The sequence below is a fragment of the Schistocerca cancellata genome, chromosome 5 (assembly GCF_023864275.1).
Source record: "Schistocerca cancellata isolate TAMUIC-IGC-003103 chromosome 5, iqSchCanc2.1, whole genome shotgun sequence".
Taxonomy (NCBI): Eukaryota; Metazoa; Arthropoda; class Insecta; order Orthoptera; family Acrididae; genus Schistocerca; species Schistocerca cancellata.
The window spans coordinates 650,784,789-650,807,282 of NC_064630.1; the positions used below are offsets into that span (position 1 = coordinate 650,784,789).

The window sequence follows — 22,494 nt, forward strand, 5'->3', positions numbered from 1 at the left end:
TGGGACTTAACTTCTGAGGTCATCAGTCCCCTAGAACTTAGAACTACTTAAACCTAACTAACCTAAGGACATCACACACATCCATGCCCGAGGCAGGATTCGAACCTGCGACCGTAGCGGTCTCGCGGTTCTAGACTGTAGCGCCTAGAACCGCTCGGCCACTCCGGCCGGCGAAGTTCCTTAGAACGTACATTTGGAGCACATCATTGTGTGGTAGTGAAAAATGGACTGTAGGAAAACCGGAACAGAAGAGAACCGAAGGATTTGAGTTTTGGTGTTACAGAGGGGTTCTGCGACAGGTACAGTCAGCCTCCTGGCCATATGGACCATCAGTTTAGGCAACATTTTGTAGCACTCTTCCTGCGTGTTGAATCTCAGAAGTTTATGAAAGGATGCCGGTTTTCAACGATCAAAGACTTTAAGCATGTTGTTGTTCGTCCGTGTGGAATGTACACAGAGTATTGTGATAATAGCCCAAAAGTACAACCGCACTCGGACCTCGGAGTCATCCGTGCTGCATCTCAGGAGACCCGTAAAATTTCTTGTCACAGTAGTATCATTTTACAGAAACTGTCTCTTACTCACCTTCATTTCCCGGATATTTCAGCATTTATTATGTGTAATTTTCTTCTGTTGACCACCCATCGCTGTTGGTCCAGTAACCTGTACAATTTGATTAGTTTACGTTCTCTTTTCCACTCATATCAGTGCTTTCTCACCAGCTGTGCCAATGAGATTCTTGTATCTGTGTCACTGGCTTTTATTAAATAAAATTCGTGTTCTTGAGTATATCCACGACTCTTGTATACGCACATTTGTAAACAGGACCATGGTAAAGCTACTCCTGTATGTACAAGAGGGGGCTGATGCTTCATCACGGTCAGGAAAGCAAGCTGTAAGTCAGGAGGCCATTTTAGCAAGATTAGACAGCGTCAGGGAAGAAAGATAAAGAAATTTAACGTTTTGTATATACACAGCCGGAACCCTCAAGGACAAGGTCATTTTATTGACGAGTAAGATGATAGTTCATCATTGTAGGAGTATAAGATGACAAATTCAAACCAAATGATACACACTTGTCACAGCAAAAGATGCCCAAACAGTCTCATTAATACACAGTGTGCTCCTTCTCACGGCAACGTGGGCATTTACTCTCGCATGTAAGCGATCATAGAGGTGCCGAAGGGCATCCTCTGACGGATTGTCCCAAGCATCTTGTGCCTTTTGCTGCAATTCGGCAATGATTGTTGTAGGCCGTGGCGAACCAGTAAATCCCCGCTTCAATGTGGCCCATTAGTGTTCATTTGGAAATATATCTGGTGATCTTGCTGGCCAGGGAGGTTGTTGTACACCACGAAGAGCATGTGGTGTCGCAGCATTTGTGTATGTGTACGTGCATTGTCCTGCTGAAAAAGCACATCATCTTCCTGTCGAAGAAATGGCAGCAGCGTTGGGTAACAGCTTGTGCGTTGCAGCAGGCATTGGCTACTTTACCTTTTACCATGCAGAAACACCAAATGTGACCGCTAGTTGCAATTGAAGGTCCCCCCCCCCCCACACCAAGAAGCCTGGGATGGGACCTGTGCGTCCCACTCTGGAATAGGCAGCTCACCAGGTCTACGCCATACACGTGTACGTCCATTACAGACGGAACCTGCTATTCTCACTGAAAACAACGGGGCGCTAATCTATACTCCAGCCAACTCTTTCACACCAGAGTAGCCACGCCTGGCGGTGTCGTGGTGTCAGCGGTAGCCAGGCCACATGTGCGCACGGTCTCAATCCTACTGCATGCAGACGTTTCCCAGGTTCCTGATGACACAGAAGGTGCAACATGTGCTCGCATTTCGTCCCTGGGTGATGTTCGGCCGGCGCTGGATGATGTTTGATCGGACACAGCTACCCGCACAGTGCGTCGATCTACACGTACGTCTATACTATACGGACGTCGAGAACTTGCTCTACAGGTGTGGGAATCTTTCACAGACCACTGCTGAAACAAGCGGCACACCACCGGTACATTGTGCCCGACATGCGCAGCAATCCGTCTACACATCCACCCAGCTTCCCGCAGGCCCACAGTGCCGTCCCTTCCACGTGGCTGAAACTGTTTAACAAGAGTAAGAATTCGTCGGTGGGCATGGTTGTACCTTAAAATGTAAACATTATTCATCTCTAAATTCTGTACAGTTATTACACGTAGAGTCAAAACGGAGGATGCACAGACAGGCCTCACCGGCAACACTCAAAGCCATTAAATATCTGGAATATGCTGACAGAGCGATATACACTCGAACGACCACATGAAACTAATCGGAGGAAAGGCAGATGCTAGGCAGATCTATTGGTCGAATTATCAGCTTACAAAAACCTCGTTCGACCGATACTTCAATCTTGCTTCGCAGTATGTGACCCTTACCCGGTTGGATTGATGTGGCAAATGGAGAAGATCCAAAGAAGAGCAGTACGCTTTTTCACAGGTGTATTTAGTAATCACGAAAACCTCGCGAAGATGCTCACCCAACTCTGTGGCAAACACTACAAGAGAGGCGTGCATCGTAGTGATGTTTACTGCGAACATCTGATAGCGTAAGTCCCTAGAAGATCCAACCAGTATCCTGCTATCTAATACAGTTATCTCGCGGGAAGCCTGTGAAGATGAAATCAGAGAGATTCGAGCTCACATGAGGAGTTACCTAGCAATCGTTCTTCCCGCGCACCATTCACAACTGGAACTGGTAAAGGGGAAGTGACAGTGGTACACTAACTAGACTCTGACCCCTCATAAGACGGTTTGTGGAGTATAGAGACCTCGATCCCATTCCGACTACTCGTGATTTGTGAGCTGCGGCTGAGTGTTCATGGATCAGGGTGGTTCTCCAAATCTTTCAATGACTCGTGAAGCTCATAGCATGACGCAGCACGAACGTCATGGGGGCGAAATGGGGTGCTGAATGCTATTAGGCTGGTGTATCTAATGTCGTTACTCGTGAGAGTAATAACTAGCTCACTAGTAAATCATGTGTAACTCAGATCTAGAAATAAGTACATCTTTGCAGAGGAGTAAACAATCACTTTTTACTAAGGGTTGCCAATCAGAAGTATAAAAAAAGTTTCGTGAAGTCACAGGGGAGATGCACTGCAGTTTTATGGAGACATAGGAGAGATGTGCTCCTAAAGACTCATAAGGAGGATGTATGTCACAAGAAAAATGTAACTATAAGGGCAGAGCAAAACGTTTTCGTCTGAGGGCGTTGCTGCAGCGTTTATGCTACGCAGCACGACTCCGATGTGGGTGAGGAAGCAGCTATATGTAGGCAACGGTCTAGAGTGGCATTCGTCTCTGTCTGACTTGTGCGCGGTAAATGCGGAAACGTGAATTATAGCGACATTATCACCAGATGCGTCCAAACAAGACCAGCGTGCTGTTATTCTTCCCTTGGTTGCCGAATGACAAACACCGGCGAGCATCCATTAGAGAACGATGAATGTGTAGGGGGCAGCATGTGTATAAAAAACCATCAAGTTAAATGGAGCGCCAAGGGGTGTTGCTGCTTCATGATAACGTATGTGCCCATATGGCAAATGTCGTAACGCTGAAGTTATGCCAACAAATGTGGTGGACTCACCGGTATTCGCCCTGTAGTCCTTATCTTCTCTCTGCGACTGTCTCGCCTTCGGTCCCATAAAAAAAGGCCTTGAACGGTCGACGATTTCTTTCCGGCGAGGATGCTCTGCAGGCAGTTACGGACTTCTTGATGCAGCAGGACACGGTGTTTTACCAAACGGGCATCTTCAACCTGTTGCATCAGCGGAATGATTGCCTCAATGCTCAAGGCGATTTTGCCTGATTGGAATACCGATTCTGGACTGTACGACCTTCGAACGCAAACTTTTTGATTGCCCTTTATAATAAACTCTACTGAGACAGTATGTTACTGAAAAACAGTGGCAAAAATGTGTGACAAAATGGGGATTTACACACGCACACAGTGTTTTTACGAATCTTATCGACCAACGAAGTGATCCCAAGAACAGAGTAGTCAGTATGGTAATGGATGTTGTCCAGATTGAAATGGGAGGGGGAAAGAAGATGAATACTCTCATGAAATGTTACCCCATTATAACTTTATTTAGAATCAAGTACCTTTTTTATGAATCTTGAAGTTTTCAGTTTGTACTCGTACATTAGCTGTGTTCAAAACAATAGCTGGGTAAATAAACATGTTTTCGAGCAGTAATTTCATTGTATTATTGACGTAGGCTGGTATTCTAGTTCGATCAGGAAGCGTACTGCGGTAACTACTACAGAACTCGAATATGGCACCGAAAAATGCAACTAGTATTCCGAAGTACAAAGGCAGGAATGTTTTTTAACGTCTAACGTTGTTAGACAGATACTGGAGAAAAGGGATGTGGGGGGACTGTCCGTGATCTTGTTGGAGGACCCATCCCAGCATTCGTATGATATGAATGATGGGAGCCACGGAAAACTTACTGTAGATCGACGGTTGTCAAGCGATAAATTGATACAGGCGAGTTTTTGCAGCTTTATTAGCCTGATGTTTAATATGAGACACACAGATTTTCTAATACCAGGTAAAAAAGAAAAAAAGTGGTTATGCAGAAATTTTATTCTGGTTTTATAAAACGAGGCTTACAAAACTGTCGATGCTTCTTTTCCACCATTGAAAACATATACTTGCTGGATGGAAGCACAATGCATTGATATTTTTGTAATAAGTGTCACAGAAGTTTGACAGTTTTTTATAAGTTCAATTTTTTTATTAGTAAGAGGAATGTAAGACTTTCTTCTTAAGATTGTATTATTTTTTCTTGTGGAAGGAAGATGAATTCCGTTATCTCAGTCAAAGGCTGAAACCCACTTTTATACCAATGGATTTCCTGATACGTAGTGGGAGGTCAGCCTTGTTTTGATTAAGAGTACTGAAACATGTTTCTCTATTTAAAATAAAAAAAGTAAAAGTTCCTTGTGGCCTCTTAAGCAACATACAAAATTAAATTCACTGACAACGAGAAAGTGTTTCTCCGATATGAATAAAAATCTTCCTTCGTTTTCTTATTTCACGTGTTTTCTGATGCTGAACGTCCGAGAACAATCCAACAGGACAAAAGTCTGTTTTTGGATGACAACAGTGGAGACTGTAACAGCAGCAGTGACAAAATTCTGTCTTGCTCCTTTGGCATCGAGCTGTCAGCATCGTGTCAGCAGTACGTAGTGAGTGATCTCAATGAACGGTTGTGGAAGTTTTTGTACTAATGATGTTTTGCTTTGTGGGCTGCTCAGCTGCGCGGTCCTCAGCGCTCGTACAAAGTCCCAATTTTCACAGTCCAATTTTTACACAATCCAGTCTAGCCACTTTCACGAAAGATGATGATGGTGATGACGAAATGGTGAGGACAACACAGACAGCCAGTCCCCGGGCAGAGAAAAATCCCCAACACCCCGTTATCCAGAGGCAGCAACGCTAGTCACTAGACCGCGAGCTGGGGACAAAGTTATTGTACTGGTGGGGGGTGTCGAGTCCTCTACTCCAAGACACCGATGCAAATCACAGCGAAGTCCGTTGTGCATGATGTGTTGTCTCCTTCCCGGATGACCCTCGCCGGTGCCCTTGTTGACAGGGCGCTGTCACCTGTAGTTGCAGTCGCAGGTGTCCCTCATGTTGCCGCGCACCCAGTCCAGGTAGCGGGACACCCTCGTGTACACGCCCGGGTAGCCAGGCCGTCCACAGCCCATGCCCCACGATACCACGCCTGCAACACAATCACACTCACAGCAAACAGTTTCACTTCACATAGTTATGGTCATGTTACATGGATCATGTTCTCAATGTCTTACTAATTAACAAATAATTTGGGATATTCAGGGTGTCCCAGATGTTGCAACTAACTTCTAGTGGAGGTGGGGCACATCTTAAGGATTGAGAACTGCACAGCAACCCATGGGCACAAATGTCAAGGGTAAGTGGCAACAAATGTCGAAGATCGGAAAGGAAAGAAGAGAGTGATTCACTTGAAACATTCATTAGATATAATGTGTACTCATGGTGTACATGTACGACATGAATACAGCTCTAACGTTACAACATATGCTCGAAGTTTGCCCCATCAGACACCGACGAAGCACGACTGCCGGACACGCTAGAACACACCGACAGTTCTTCCATTGTAGTTGCTGCGTAGACGGTTCTTGCGATGAGATCCATTTCAGACTCCGCAGGATCGCGATACAGGAGGGATTTCAGGGCTCTGCACACAAAAAATGCAAGGTTCGATAAATCCGGTGAGCGTATGGACCAGGGAACCATTCCCCATTCCACAACGCCCAATCCATCGATGCGGTAATGACCTGTTCTTCCAATGCCTAGAAACAGCCAGTCCAAAATAAGCAGGCGCTCTGTCATGTTGGAGCCACGTGCTGCGCCTCACATTTGCTGGAACATCTTCTAACTGCCGAGAAGAACCTGCTTCAGAGAGGTCTGATAAATCGCGGTGGTCACTCGGGATAGTAAAAATTACGGCCGATCTAAGTAGTTGGCGACCAAACCCGACCACACTTAACTGTGAAGTGAAGTGACGTTGTACCGCTCGGTGTCGCACACCACGGGGGTTTTCTGGTGGTCACAAATGCTCGTTGTGATGATTGATTACGCCGTGTCTAGTGAATGTTGCCTTATCAGTGAACAACACATGTTGTTGTTGTTGTGGTCTTCAGTTCTGAGACTGGTTTGATGCAGCTCTCCATGCTACTCTACCCTGTGCAAGCTTCTCCATCTCCCAGTACCTACTGCAGCCTACATCCTTCTGAATCTGCTTAGTGTATTCATCTCTTCGTCTCCCTCTACGATTTTTACCGTCCACTCTGCCGTCCAATACTAAACTGGTGATCCCTTGATGCCTCAGAGCATGTCCTACCAACCGATCCCTTCTTCTTGTCAGGTTGTGCCATAAACTCCTCTTCTCCCCAATTCTATTCAATATCTCCTCATTAGTTACGTGATCTACCCATCTAATCTTCAGCATTCTTCTGTAGCACCACATTTCCAAAGCTTCTATTCTCTTCTTGTCCAAACTATTTATCGTCTATGTTTCACTTCCATGCATGACTACACTCGATACAAATTCTTTCAGAAACGACTTCCTGACACATCTATACTCGATGTTAACATATTTCTCTTCTTCAGAAACGCTTTCCTTGCCATTGCCAGTCTACATTTTATATCCTGTCTACTTCGACCATCATCAGTTATTTTGCTCCCCAAATAGCAAAACTCCTTTACTACTTTACGTGTCTCATTTCGTAATCTAATTCCCTCAGTATCACCCGATGTAATTCGACTACATTCCATTATCCTCGTTTTGCTTTTGTTGATGTTCATCTTATACCCTCCTTTCGAGACACTGTCCATTCCGCAACTGCTCTTCCAGGGCCTTTCCTGTCTCTGACAGAATTACAATGTCATCGGCAAACCTCAAAGTTTTTATTTCATCTCAATGGATTTTAATACCTACTCCGAACTTTTCTTTTGTTTCCTTTACTGCTTGCTCAATATACGGATTGAATAGCATCGGGGAGAGGCTACAACCCTGTCTCACTCACTTCCCAACCGCTGCTTCCCTTCCATGTCCCTCGACCCTTATAACTGCCACCTGGTTTCTGTACATATTGTAAATAGCCTTCGCTCCCTGTATTTTACCCCTGCCACCTTCATAATTTGAAAGAGAGTAATCCAGTCAACATTGTCAAAAGCTTTCTCTAAGCCTACAAATGCTAGAAACGTAGGTTTGCCTTTCCTTGATCTATTTCCTAAGCTAAGTCTTAGGGTCAGTATTGCCTCACGTGTTCCAACATTTCTACGGAATCCAAACTGATCTTCCCCGAGGTCGGCTTCGACCAGTTTTTCCATTCGTCTGTAAGGAATTCGTGTTAGTATTTTGCAGCAGTGGCTTATTAAACTGATGGTTCGATAATTATCACATCTGTCAACACCTGCTTTCTTTGGGTTTGGAATTATTATATTATTCTTGAAGTCTGAGGGTATTTCGCCTGTCTCATACATCTTGCTCACCGTATGGTAGAGTTTTGTTAGGCCTGTCTCTCCTAAGGCTGCCAGTAGTTCTAATGGAATGTTGTTTACTCCCGGGGCCTTGTTTCGACTTAGGTCTTTCAGTGCTCTGTCAAACTCTTCACGCAGTGTCATATCTCCCATTTCATCTTCATCTACCTCCTCTTCCATTTCCATAATATTGTCCTCAAGAACGTCGCTCCTCTCGTTGTGATGATTGATTATGCCATGTCTAGTGAATGTTGCCTTATCAGTGAACAACACATAAGTTGGGAAATACACAACTCGGCCAGTTTGTTGCAGAAACCGCTGTGCGAAACGCACACGTGAAGGATGGTCATCACGATGTAAAAACTATACCCTTTGGAGATGAAAGGCTTGTAAGGATTCGGCGACGAAAACGCCGGCTGCACACTGCAGCGAGACATTTAAAATCCGAGATAATGGCACGCATCTTGGTGTTTGGACTGGGCACCACGGCATCCAACACACTTTCTTCCTTAACGAACGAACGCGCTGATCGCGGTGTGCTCTCACTATCCCTGCCACTTCCTAATGACCTATAATCACACAAATTTCGATGCAGACTGGCAAACAAACCTTGGTGCAGTTGATGTCTGCCTGGGAAACGTTGTCGATTAATACTTCAAACGACTTGCCCATTGAACTCAGCTATTGCATGCAAAAGTGCATATATGCAAGCTCATCGTCTGTGTACCGAAATCCTCACATTCCCGTCCGGTAGTCTCGTGTACAGCACCCCCTAGCTGCGTACGACGACGTTTGCAGCCATAGGTCGCTATACAGTTCTCAAACCTTATGTTGTGCACTGCCTCACATATAAGGTGCCTATCCGTCCCGTTTTTTTCGGGACAGTCCCGATTTTTGTGTGTCTGTCCCGAATTTTTTCAAAGGTAATTCGGGACACCTGTTTGTCCCGAAATTAACAATCATGACCCAATTTTTTCCGAATTAGACATTCATTTCACCTCTATCGGTCGTCAGATATTTTGATTACAAAACTGGTGTGAAAGTAAGATTATTACAATTAAAATCGTTGCCTAGGGAAACATCTACTATTGTGAGTGGCTTTTTAACAGACTGCCTCAGAAAAAAAACAGCCTAGAAGAAAAAGTTGTAGGACTGGTTGCTGATAACACTAATTGCAATTTTGGAGGCGCTGAAAGGAAAGGTCAGAATAATGTTTTTACTAAACTACAAGTGGAACTCGGTCATTGGCTGATAGGGGTTGGTTTACTGATAACACTAATTGCAATTTTGAAGGTGCTGAAAGAAAGGGTCAGAGTAATGTTTTTACTAAACTGCAAGTGGATCTCGGCCATTCGCCGGCGACGACGAAAACAACGTTTACGCATCATTGTAAGAAGCAGTGCCTCAATGGCTATTCACTCAAACCGAATGAATGCGCTAAACAGAACAGTGTGCTATTTATAGCATCAGTCCTGGCGCACGCAGCAGATGTGGACTCTTATCAGCTTACGCAATCGCACAGGATGTGAGTTTTCAAGCAACACGCTCCTAGTAATACTAGGTAGCGTGTTGCTCCAACGTAATTTGAATCGCGCGCCAAAAAAAAAGACAACCAATGAGAGACTGTGCTCGACATCTATTGAGCAGCCCAGAGAGCATACCAGAGTGCCCCAGAGAGATCCCAGAGTGTCCCAGAGAGCTACAATACCAGGGGTTGGTTGTGCTGCTCATATACTCCATAATACTGTCCGAGCAGCTACTGATATTTTGCCTGTAGATACAGAAATGGTAGTTTCCAAAATATATCTGTATTTCAGATCATACACTGTGAGACTTGAAATTCTGAAGGACTTTTGCAGCTTTGTTGAAACAGATTTTGCAATGATTTTGAGTTATGCTCAAACAAGATGGTTAGCACTGTTGCCTGCTGTTGAGCGAGTCATAAAAATGTTTCAACCACTAAAATCATACTTCCATTCTGAAAATAAGTGTCCATTGTTACTTCAAAACTTCTTTCAAAACCCTTTGTCTGAAATATGGCTATATTTTGTTCACAGTCAGGCTTCATCATTTCATGAAGCAGTTAAAAAAGTTGAAGGACAGACAGTCACTATATTTGAAGTGGCTGATTGTATTAGTAATTTGAAAACTACATTGCCATCCTACTTAAAAAAGTGGACTGAAAACAGTTTCCAGAACTTAGACTGCTACAACTGGGTTACCTTGAATCAAATACCTGTATGGGATGACATTGAAAAAACTTCTTCTCTAGTTAGCGAAACTGTGCCATATGTTCAGTTTGCAGAAAATGTAATGTATGATGAGTATGTCAGTGTCAAACAGTTTGTAACCACTGAGAAAATAATTGAATGGACTGCTAACAACACTGTTCCAGGTCAAAGATGGGTTGAGATGATTTCTCATTTCAGCCAGAATCATGTGCCATTCTGAAATGTACTCAAGCTAGTGGAGTTTCTTTTCTCCCTTCCTGGCACTAATGCTGCTACTGAAAGGGTATTTTCCCACATAAACAATATATGGACAAGTGACAAAACACAGTTGGCTGAAGAAATCATGAAAGCAATGTTAGGAAGTAGAATAAATTATGCTGAAACTTGTGTCGAGTTTTTTCATATGTTCTTGAAAAATACAGACTTGATAAAGAAAATTCACAGCACTGATAAATACAGTTGCCCTGATCACACTCATTCATCTTAGAAGGTATTAATAAAATGTAAATGTGCTTTTCTTTGCAAGAAATTTAATTGATATTTTGTATTTATTACATTTAAGTGAAACCTTCTTCTCATATAATAAATAAATAAATAAATAAAAATAGCCTATTTTGCAAAATTTTTAATGTGTCCCGGATTTGGGCCTAGGAAATATGTTAATGTCCCGAATTTGAGTGTAGAAAATATGGTCACCTTATCACATAGCAGTCGGTCGCAGCATTTGTGGGACACCCTGTGTATCGCCTTTTTCGAACGCAATTACGTAATAAGTCTTAGAGCAGATGCGTTCCGTTTTATGTTAAGCATATGCAGTGGTCACTTTAACAATGCGATTTTTCTTACAAATCTCTTTGGTGAGATCGTAAACTATTCTCATGTTTTAAATTACTATTATCAAACAGTTTTCTGAAACTTAACTGTAGCAAAACGTGTCATTAGGCGTAATTTGTTTTCTTTCCGAATATATTAAAAAAATCATCCCCGAAACACAACTTACCAACCCAGTTCGATAAATAAGATGTTCTACCAAACGTATTTTCACAGTTTCCATGATAACCGAAGCCCAGAACGATCTCGTTACGGAAGAGTAAGCCGTAGAATGCCCTACGAAGATACAACGCCAGCTATAGCTGAATTCTTGGGCTGCGAAAGGCGAGTGTGGTGATCATGTTCCAAGCACCTTTCATACACTCTGCCTGTGGCATACCAGTGTAGGCTTTGCCCCCTTGCCAAGGTTTTCAGTAGACTCTAGCTTTCCGCAAATCCGGATAATCCTTTATGAGAGTCTTTTATAAAAATGTTTACTAGCAGAGGCCAGAGGGGACTCCTAATGACAACACTGTCAATTTGTTCAAAATGTTCATCAATATAGAAGATTCAGTGACATGAATTGGTAGCAGTACAAATGTATTTATAGTTGGAAACATCAGTGACACGAAAGTTTGGATCAGGGATGCTGACAGCATATTGGTCAATGCAGCTGTTCGCAATAAGCAGGGAATCAGGGCCCCAGCCGTTGTCTAACACAAATGTTCTATAGTCACTAAAAGTTTCTTTCAATACGAGCATGAGTGATTCAGAATATTGAAAAGGGAATTCATACAAAATTGAAGATGCTGTAGTACACCAACCTCGGTAGACTCTCATCATCTATAATGACTACTAGCTGTTTGGTATGAAGTGTGCCGTGTTCCTTTGTTATGGTTCACTTGAATCCACTTGCCACAGAGATAGGAAAAGAGTCTTCCTGCAGGAAGAAACAATATCTGTTTGGCTATAACCGATGCTGGTGCCGGATCCCAGACTGACTGCTTGGCTGATGGAAGGAACGATAGCTTGAGACAGAGGTTGCTACAGCGAAATTGATAGCACACAATGAGAGATAAATAAATAAAATTAAAACAAAGTGCAACTATGGAACGTATCTTCCTAAAACAAGTCTCGGAAATGTCTTGTTGTAGAATCATATTCTCAGTAATTTTACGTTCTCCTCTGCAAACACCCTCTCTCGCCAAATTTCGCGAGGTTAAGTATGTGTACTCGTAAAGAAAATGTAATTGCTGTTTAACTTGAGTTCTGTCCATTTGTATAAACCCTGCAACGCATCTAAGTAACACTGTGATGATGATGATGATGTTTGGTTTGTGGGGCGCTCAACTGCGGGGTTATCAGCGCCCGTACAATTACCCAATCTTTGCTCAGTCCAATTTCGCCACTTTCCTGAATGATGATGAAATGATGGGGACAACACAAACACCCAGTCATCTCGAGGCAGGTGAAAATCTCTGACCCCGCCGGGAATCGAACACTGTGATGTTTCTACTTTGGTTACCAAGCGTTTCAATACTAACATACATTTCGCACCCGCTAAGGAACTGCAGTTGTCTTGCCTCTATCAGCTACGGTAGATATTTACCCTCTCAAAATATGATTTGTCACTTACCAACTATTTCATGACGATCGTCAGTTCTGGTCACTAGCAGCGGACCTCCACTGTCCCCCTGTCAACAGAAATAAACATGTTCAGTGCACACTTCACAGTTATTTTAGCATACGTTGCAATTGGAGAACAATGTAAAATGTAATCTCTTATCAAAGAATAAGACACCAGTCCACTCACAACTGTATATGAGACCTGAGTTTGAGAATTCAGTAAGGTGTGAATCCCCTCGAGCTACAATTATGTCAAGCGTGGTTTGAAAAGGTCTCTGAATATGTTCTTTGCAATACATTTCCACGAAGTTTCTGTACGAGTTCACTAACGATCAACACACGTTTTTGGAGAACCGTGCCAAACAACATGCCAACCACTAGGGTTTCACGCATGTACAGTCGTGGACAAAACGAGCGAGACCTCTTGCCTTTTCGTTATGTTGATCCGCACAGCTATTAAGTCTACTACACAGCGTAGCAGGCAAGGCGACGAAGTGCTACCAACATACTATGCACAGGCGTGAAATTGAGAAACTATCCGAACTTTGTCAGACTGTTTTTAATCATGTCTAAGACTATATTAATGCTGATTAGTGTGTTAACACAACACGTAAATATAAGATATAAATGAAAGGAGAAACTCTAATTAGTATGAACTGTACTAATAAAAATAAATTCAGCTTATCTAGATAACATAACTGTTTTAGTAAGACAAATTACCCCAGATCGTTACGAATTAGCAAAATATTATGTACATTTGGCCGCGAAACGGTCTGTGTCAACGTTCAGACTAATCATACTGGATTACCGTTGCGTAAATTTTCCTTACATAAACAGCCGTATCTTTAGATGGCATTCACATACACTCCTGGAAATTGAAATAAGAACACCGTGAATTCATTGTCCCAGGAAGGGGAAACTTTATTGACACATTCCTGGGGTCAGATACATCACATGATCACACTGACAGAACCACAGGCACATAGACACAGGCAACAGAGCATGCACAATGTCGGCACTAGTACAGTGTATATCCACCTTTCGCAGCAATGCAGGCTGCTATTCTCCCATGGAGACGATCGTAGAGATGCTGGATGTAGTCCTGTGGAACGGCTTGCCATGCCATTTCCACCTGGCGCCTCAGTTGGACCAGCGTTCGTGCTGGACGTGCAGACCGCGTGAGACGACGCTTCATCCAGTCCCAAACATGCTCAATGGGGGACAGATCCGGAGATCTTGCTGGCCAGGGTAGTTGACTTACACCTTCTAGAGCACGTTGGGTGGCACGGGATACATGCGGACGTGCATTGTCCTATTGGAACAGCAAGTTCCCTTGCCGGTCTAGGAATGGTAGAACGATGGGTTCGATGACGGTTTGGATGTACCGTGCACTATTCAGTGTCCCCTCGACGATCACCAGTGGTGTACGGCCAGTGTAGGAGATCGCTCCCCACACCATGATGCCGGGTGTTGGCCCTGTGTGCGTCGGTCGTATGCAGTCCTGATTGTGGCGCTCACCTGCACGGCGCCAAACACGCATACGACCATCATTGGCACCAAGGCAGAAGCGACTCTCATCGCTGAAAACGACACGTCTCCATTCGTCCCTCCATTCACGCCTGTCGCGACACCACTGGAGGCGGGCTGCACGATGTTGGGGCGTGAGCGGAAGACGGCCTAACGGTGTGCGGGACCGTAGCCCAGCTTCATGGAGACGGTTGCGAATGGTCCTCGCCGATACCCCAGGAGCAACAGTGTCCCTAATTTGCTGGGAAGTGGCGGTGCGGTCCCCTACGGCACTGCGTAGGATCCTACGGTCTTGGCGTGCATCCGTGCGTCGCTGCGGTCCGGTCCCAGGTCGACGGGCACGTGCACCTTCCGCCGACCACTGGCGACAACATCGATGTACTGTGGAGACCTCACGCCCCACGTGTTGAGCAATTCGGCGGTACGTCCACCCGGCCTCCCGCATGCCCACTATACGCCCTCGCTCAAAGTCCGTCAACTGCACATACGGTTCACGTCCACGCTGTCGCGGCATGCTACCAGTGTTAAAGACTGCGATGGAGCTCCGTATGCCACGGCAAACTGGCTGACACTGACGGCGGCGGTGCACAAATGCTGCGCTGACGGTCAACACCGCGGTTCCTGGTGTGTCCGCTGTGCCGTGCGTGTGATCATTGCTTGTACAGCCCTCTCGCAGTGTCCGGAGCAAGTATGGTGGGTCTGACACACCGGTGTCAATGTGTTCTTTTTTCCATTTCCAGGAGTGTAGAAGCTCACTTTTTTACACCACCAAGGGACCGTATACCGCAGGAAGTGCGATACATTTCCGCTTATTATGTCTGCCAGTACTCGAGGTAAACGGGTTTGAAGGGTTGGGTAGACACGCAGACGGTCAAGAAAGTGAGACTAGTAGGGTTCCATTTTTACCTATTTAGGTGACTAAATCCTAAGAACGAAAATAGATACGACAGTTACTGAAGATGAGGGCCGCATAGATAATGCCCCCTACTCTTTATTCGAAATGTTCTAGTTGAAGTCGATACATCAGCATATTAATCGTAGCTACGCTTTCGATCCAAATCACGTTTACAGGAAAGCAAATAAAATCCATTTACCTGTACACGTGGTAATTCAGATCCTAGGATTAATGCCACCGCGTTTTTTAAGTGTGATCATTCCCATAGCTTAAGAAACACTTCGGCTAATGAACGTTTCCTGGCTGTGGCGAGTCTAGGGGAGATTTCAAAACATTGTAGAATACGTTTGGCAGCTATGTCGCCGTTTATTTCCTGGGGTGGTGCAGAATTATCCTACTAAATTTACTCGCTAAGAGCAGTATTTGGTATTTCGATAAACATCCCGAATGATTGTCACATGAGCGGTGACATAATGGTAGAAAATTCATGTTTTTGAATCCAGAAAGCTCTGTGCAACAGAAAATGCAGATCATTTTGCCATTTTCATTGCGAAATTGCCGGCTTATTCATGTCTGGGGTAATAATAGAGGGTTTTTTGCCTGGGCTGTCTGTTAGCGTAGTGAAAGGTGTTTGCTACTGCGAGGGATGTTTGGTTTGTTTTCGGTTCTAATCTCGATGGAGGCAGATAGACTATCAATAAAGCGATTTTAAGAATTTCTCGCGCTACCTTCATTCTGTACTGGCGCCCTGTGGATGTCAATATGAAAATTTTGTAGAATTTCATACTTGTTACTGCCTACTTTTTCCGTTTCTGTCACTAATTGAATTGATTTTTAAATGAATTTCGCTAAGAATATTCACGCATTGCTAAATTTGCACAGTTTCATGGTAGGTCAGTAACGGTAATCCACTATGACTGGTCTGACCATTGATACAGACCGTTTCGCGGTCGAATGTGCATAATATTTTGCAAAATCGTATCGATCTGGGGTACTTTGTCTTACTAAAACAATTGTGTTATCTCGATAAGCTGAATTTATTTTTATTAGTACAGTTCATACTAATTAGCGTTTCTTCTTTCATTTATATCTTATAATTACGTGTTGTATTTAACACACTAATCAGCATTAATATAGTCTTAGACATGATTGAAAACAGTCTGACAAAGTTCGGATAGTTTTTCAATTTCACACCAGTGCATAGTATGTTGGTAGCACTTCGGCGCCTTGCCTGTTATGCTGTGTAGCAGACTTTAAAGCTGTGCAGATCAGCATAACGAAAAAGCGAGGGGTCTCGCTCGTTTTGTCCACGACTGTACTCTCAGCGTCAGAGACAACCCGGGATAACGTGCAGGCCTGTAAGGCACTTCTTGAAGTTTTCCACATTTGTCTCTATAAGGGACCGCACAATGGCGTGCTGGAGAAAAGCATTAGGAGAAGTATAGCTCCAAAATAATATGACGTACCAGTCGCTATTCAGATAGTCCTCAATACGTATATGTCGAGATGAAGTTCTGTACCATTACAGTACGCCAAACCATCACACTTGTCATTCATCTTTCTTTTTGACCATTATTGTTTTTCGTTGGCTGGCAGAGGTATGATACGGCGCATTTCAGTCAGAACCATTTTTATTAATATAAATAGTTTAAAACAGTAGAAGAGGTAATGAAATTCCATGGCTTTCAAAAGTAATTAACTGTTTAGTGCACACTGATGAAACTTAACTTAAAACTGATCAAGCACTTTGCTGCACTAAAGCTGGAATGATATGCAATGTGAGGGGGCAGTTTGCGAGAGAACAAATTGGGTCGTTCTGGTAGTGTAAGGTGCTCGGTGTGCATGGAGCAGCACAGCTTGCATTTGGGAATGGATGTGGTATGTGGGGCGGGGTGGGGGGATATTGGTTGGGAAACGTGGGATCTGGGATAGGTATAACTACGATGGACGACAGGTTTGGATATGAGGAGATGAGGGCAGGAACAGAAGAGGGAGCACATTTGGGGCTTAGATCTGGTCAATAGGGTAAATACCAGGACAGATTTCATTGTCAGGGTGTGTCTGTTAAAATTGCATAGGGAGAGGGTAAGGAATTGTGTAGATGTAGGTTTGGTGGCATGTACTACTATAGGCGTGACTGTATTCGAATATTCGAAATTAAAAGGGGAGAAAATGGGGTTTTGGAGTGGAGTATGCGGGATGCACAGCATAAAACAGGTGTTCGGTGTGTGTGTGAAGGGGAAGAGGAAAGTGATGAGTTGGTAAAAGATTCGTACAGATATGAGTAATGTGTGCGGAAAACAAACGGGGTGCTTGGCGCTCAAGGATTTGAAGAGAGAAGTCTGGTGAAGACGATATACAGGCTACAGAAGCATACCACAGAATGGGACAGATCAAGGATTTGTAAGAATGGGGGATGGGGGAGGGATGCAGTCTTAATGTTCGGAATTTTGATCAGTTGCGCCTTCTCGTTGGATAGTTAGTAGGTGGGGTTTCCATGTTAATTTACTGTCGTGGATTAGACAGAGTACTTTACTATGTGCGGCGGTCATATGTGATTAGGAAGATGTCATGGAAACAAAAACTGCATTTGGTTTACCTGTAATTATTACCGGGGTTTTGGTCAGGTTTATGTTAAGTAGCAACTGGAGAGAGGAGAGATGAGTGAGGTGGAGCTGAAGTATCCTTAGAATTGCCGGCAGAGAGGATAGACCTCTAGGAAAGCGCTGTTTCGGCATACTAGAGGATTCAAACAGGAGGAAATGGCTTGAGCACGTGAGTAATGTAAATGACATAGAAATGGAAAAAGATTCAGTTCAGTGCGCCGCTCACGAACGTAGGCTTCAGCCAGCACGGTTGCACCTGACAAGCGCGGAATAACTGTAGAAAAAGTTCAAACGGAACTTGTCCAAACATAATACTTTCAGGTATCAATCTTTCTACCCAGTCCATCTCCCCCCTCCCCCCCCCCCCTCTCTCTCTCTCTTACGGTAACGTTGAAATAATTGATATCGGTGAAGTATAGGAACTAGCGTTTCTTTCAACGTTTTCACTCCGCTTAACGGTTCTTTATTAAATGAATGTTGCACAACACTGACTTTTGCACTCATTGAAGGGACAGCTGATTCTATATGTGCGACATTTCTCTGGAGTCTCAATAGGTTGTTGGTTTACGCTGCTGCATCTATAGCCAGAGTTTGGATTTATTCGACAATTCTGAGTGTTGAAAATTTCACATACCTAAGTGCATAAATGAGTAATGTGTTACTGTGAAAGATTCTTAACCACTCGGAGGATCTTCCGTATAAGATAAAAGGAGCGTACGTAAGGTAAGCAGCACGACATGTTTCCCCAAACTCTTCTTAGCATGTTCGTGTCTCCTATCTCTGAGGGCAAGAATAATAATATTGTACTTTATATAGCCATGTTAGAAATAAAGAAAGTATTATAAATTTATCTTGATGGTGGACAACGTGTAGGGGTCTTGAGGAGGTCAGTTGGATGTTCAGTAGAGCGTCGAAGCAAAGGAAATCACAGAATTTTATGAACTGAAAATTTATTGATCGTCATTGTCATTAAATTTTGACAAAATTTATTAATATTGTAAAATGTATTACTTATCACAGAGACATACGCTGTTTGAGAAAAGTCTATCCAAACAGTTTATTTCTAGAAGAACAGAGTGTACAGTTTTTGGGACTACAGATTGACCACAACCTTAACTGGAAAAAATACACCTGCAAATAAAGCGTTGTAGTTCTGCTACATCTGCATATTTCCCTCCAGTAATGAGTTACGTAATCATATTGGGATAACGCGTTCAGAGTGCAGAATAGCGTTGTACGATATATAACAGCAATGTACAACAGATACCACCAGAAAACATGATATTATGAGAACTGTTCTCTCTGTGTCATGGGTGCAAAATATTAACATTAATTATGTACGAGAGGTCCAGAGGAATGTTAGAAGCACGTGTGGAGAAAAATCGCTTTGGGTTCAAGACAAACGTAGGAACGTATAAAACAATACTTACTCTACAATGTATTTTAGAATATTTTTGAATAAAACAAAACCACATTTATCACATTTATTGATTCAGGAAAAGCTTTTAACAATGTTGATTCAAATGCGTTCTTTAAATTTCTGAAATTACCAGGGATACGATGATGGGTGCGAAAAGCTACAAGCAACGTATATATAAACCCGTCTGGTGCCGTAAGAGTCGGACACTAAAGGGCAGCAATAAATAAGAAGGGAGTTAAGCATGATTGTAACCTATCACAAATGTTATTCACTGTGTACATAGATCAAGCAGCAACTAGCAGAAACAAAGGGGAAAATTAAGGTTCATGGAGAATAAAACAATTTCTCGGTGGCATTGTGAAATTGGAGAGAAATTCCACCTTATGCAAAACTCTGTTTAATTAGATTTGTTTCATTCAAACCTATTTCAGCACTTTCCGTTGCTTCTTAATATTTTTGAGATATTAATTATATTAGGAAGTTAATTAGATTAGGAAATTAATTAGATTAGGAAACGAGACATTAAAAGTAATAAATGAATTTTGATATTTGGGCAGCAAAAGAATTGATATTGAAGAGAGTGAATATAAGCTATTTGAGAAAAGGTGAACTTCTTAGTCGCTTATAAAGAACCTTTATTGTGGATTACCGGTTTACGGTGATCTCCAGATCACGATAAAAGTTTATTACATGTCTCCTATACTAGTTGTAATAACCTTTTATCGAGATCTAAAGATGGTAACCATGCTTACCGAAACCAGCAATCGGCAGTAAATGTTGTTTACAACAGATCTTGGCTAAGAAATTCACCTTCTCTCAAATAATTATTACAGATCGCACCTTAACACTCAAGGTGGGTTAACTAATAAACTCCAGAATGTTGACAGCGTGAAAAGCGATTCTGAAAAAAAGATAAATTTGTTAACATCAAATATAAATAAAATATTATTCGTAGGTTTCCCCAGGGTTTCAGAAGACGACTGCCAGAAAATAAAACATACAGAAAATGAACACATACCAGTCGAGCGAGCATCTCTCGAAGTTTTCAACTTACATTACTCAATCTGGCTTGAAAAATGGCTGAAGACTGGCTGAACCTTGAGCAAAGAGAGCTCATTCTGAATTACAACTGGAATACTGAGAACGTGAGTGAAGTGCAAAGTCAATTCAGAATGATGTTTCAACGAGATTCATCAACACGACTGACAATTACTCGTCTGCATCACAAGTTTGGCGACGGAGGAACTGTACAGGATACCAACAACAACAATTCAGGAAGGCTACGAGCATCCACAAGAGAAAGAGAAGTAATCGAAAAGTTCCAGCAATCTCCTAGAAGATCTGTGCAGCAAGTAGCTTGTGAACCGAAGATCCAAAACAAGCGTGTTCAATGGAAAAGTTTTATTCCTAGATTACTCCACGCTGTGACTGAGGATGATCATTGAAATATAAGCGTCTACTTTGACAAATATCTACCAGACAGATAGATAGAACGACGGTGCTGTTCCGAGTACCCTCTGCACTCACCAGATTTGGCCCCCACGGTTTTTTTTTTTTTTTGGGGGGGGGGGGGAGGGCACGTGAAGTACAATGTTGGATTCATTTGGTCAGTGTTATCAGCTATGTCTGGGCCACAGTGGCCAACAATTTGAACATATTCGATAAATGGATGGTTTCTACATTTGTTCGCAATATTCTAGATGTTGAAACTTCCCCGTATCTTATTAAATATTAGTGTTACAATCATAAAAAGAGTGTACACTTTTTGGGACACGCTGTGTTACATAGAAGGGAAATATGGATGATAAACAGTAGAGGCAAGAGGTCAGAACAGAAGCTTATGATATGTGATACTATACAGCAGTGCTGAAAATTAGATGGGTAGATCAGATAACTAAAGAATATGTACTGTTTAGCATCGGGGAGAAACGAAATTTTGGCAGAACTTTTCCTTAAAGTTGATACACCACATCCTAAGTCATCAATGATGAGTTAATTTGGGAACTGACGTAATTATGAAGGACAAAATTTGTAGAGGCAGAAAAGAGCTTGACCACAGATGTAGGTTGCAGTACTTATGCAGAGACAGAGAGATTTGGTGAGTTGCTAGGAACATGCCCTTCAGAGCGAAGACCACGATAAGAACGATCTTTCTTTCTTTTGCTTGTGCCTTTTTTCCGCAATGATGCAGGGTCGGTATGGGTAATCGGAATTGGCAAGGTTAATTTAAGGGTGGACGGATGCCCTTCCTGTCGCCACTGCGTACCACCCTGGACAGAATTAGTGTACCCCAACTGTCTGTGTCCAGTGTAATCCATGGAAAAGTGCAAATGTGTTCAGATGTCTGCGAGCCGTGTAACTGAGGCGGAACGTGGGGACCAGCCCGGTATTCACCTAGTGGGACGTGGAAAACCGCCTAAAAACCACATCCAGGTTGGCTGGCGCACCGGCCACAGTCGTTAAGCCGCCGGGCGGATTCGATCCGGGGCCGGCGCATTTACCCGAGTCCAGGAAGCAGCGCATTAGCGCTCTCGGCTCACCTGGCGGGTCACCACGATAAGAACGATGCGGTGTAGTAAAAGTGTTGTGGGTAGTGTACCTGGCAGGAGACTTGTGGCAGAAGTGTTGTGGATAGTGTGCCTGGCAGAAGACTTGTGTCAGAAGTGTTGTGGGTAGTTTACCTGGCAGGAGTCCTTGGAGCCCTGGCCGGCACAGAGCATGTTGTCGGTGATCCTGCCGGCCGGGTAGCGCGAGGCGCGGCACTGCTGCAGACTCAGGATGGGCACCTGCGCCTCCTGCACCACCGACGCCAGCGCGCCGCCCTCTGTGGTGCGCCCCCAGCCCACCACCGTCCCCGTCCGGCCCGCCGGGTCGCCGCCGCCTGTAGGCACGTGTCAGTGGCTGCACGAGATGTGTTTCGCACCGGGAAGATGTGTTTCTCACCTTTCTCGTCGCGTATACAGGGCATAAGCTATAGGAAAACCGGGTAATATACAAAATGTGCACGAACTCAGAGGGAACAATAAGACAGGGAGACTGAAGCCCACTCCACACGGAACGATCTGTCTGCGCCGACATCGGCGCAGATGTTTGTACATGCAAAAGATCGCTGCGAATGTGGTGTGTTCACACGACACAAACCCCAATCTACTACTCGCCTGCCATCTGTCGGTGTAGAAAAGAAATATCAGTGGCAAGCGACTATGCTCCCCGTAAACGTCAAAAATTTAATTCAGTTATTTTGAAATATAGAAATGGAGGAAGTACTGTTGTGGTCTGTGTTCGCAACTTGTGTTGC

At 43.6% G+C, this 22,494-nt stretch overlaps 1 protein-coding gene across 1 annotated transcript in view; it reads right to left on the reverse strand.

Annotated features, from left to right (window-relative positions):
- Positions 1–4,126: 4,126 nt before the first annotated feature.
- Positions 4,127–22,494, reverse strand: part of LOC126187890 (trypsin-1-like) — a 121,868-nt gene continuing 103,500 nt past the window's right edge. The window contains exons 5-7 of the mRNA XM_049929238.1: positions 21,878–22,077; positions 12,759–12,816; positions 4,127–5,778 (exon numbers count right to left, since the gene is read on the reverse strand). Of these exons, the coding sequence (XP_049785195.1) occupies positions 5,654–5,778; positions 12,759–12,816; positions 21,878–22,077 (383 nt within the window). The 3' untranslated portion in view covers positions 4,127–5,653. The remainder of the gene's footprint in view (positions 5,779–12,758; positions 12,817–21,877; positions 22,078–22,494) is intronic.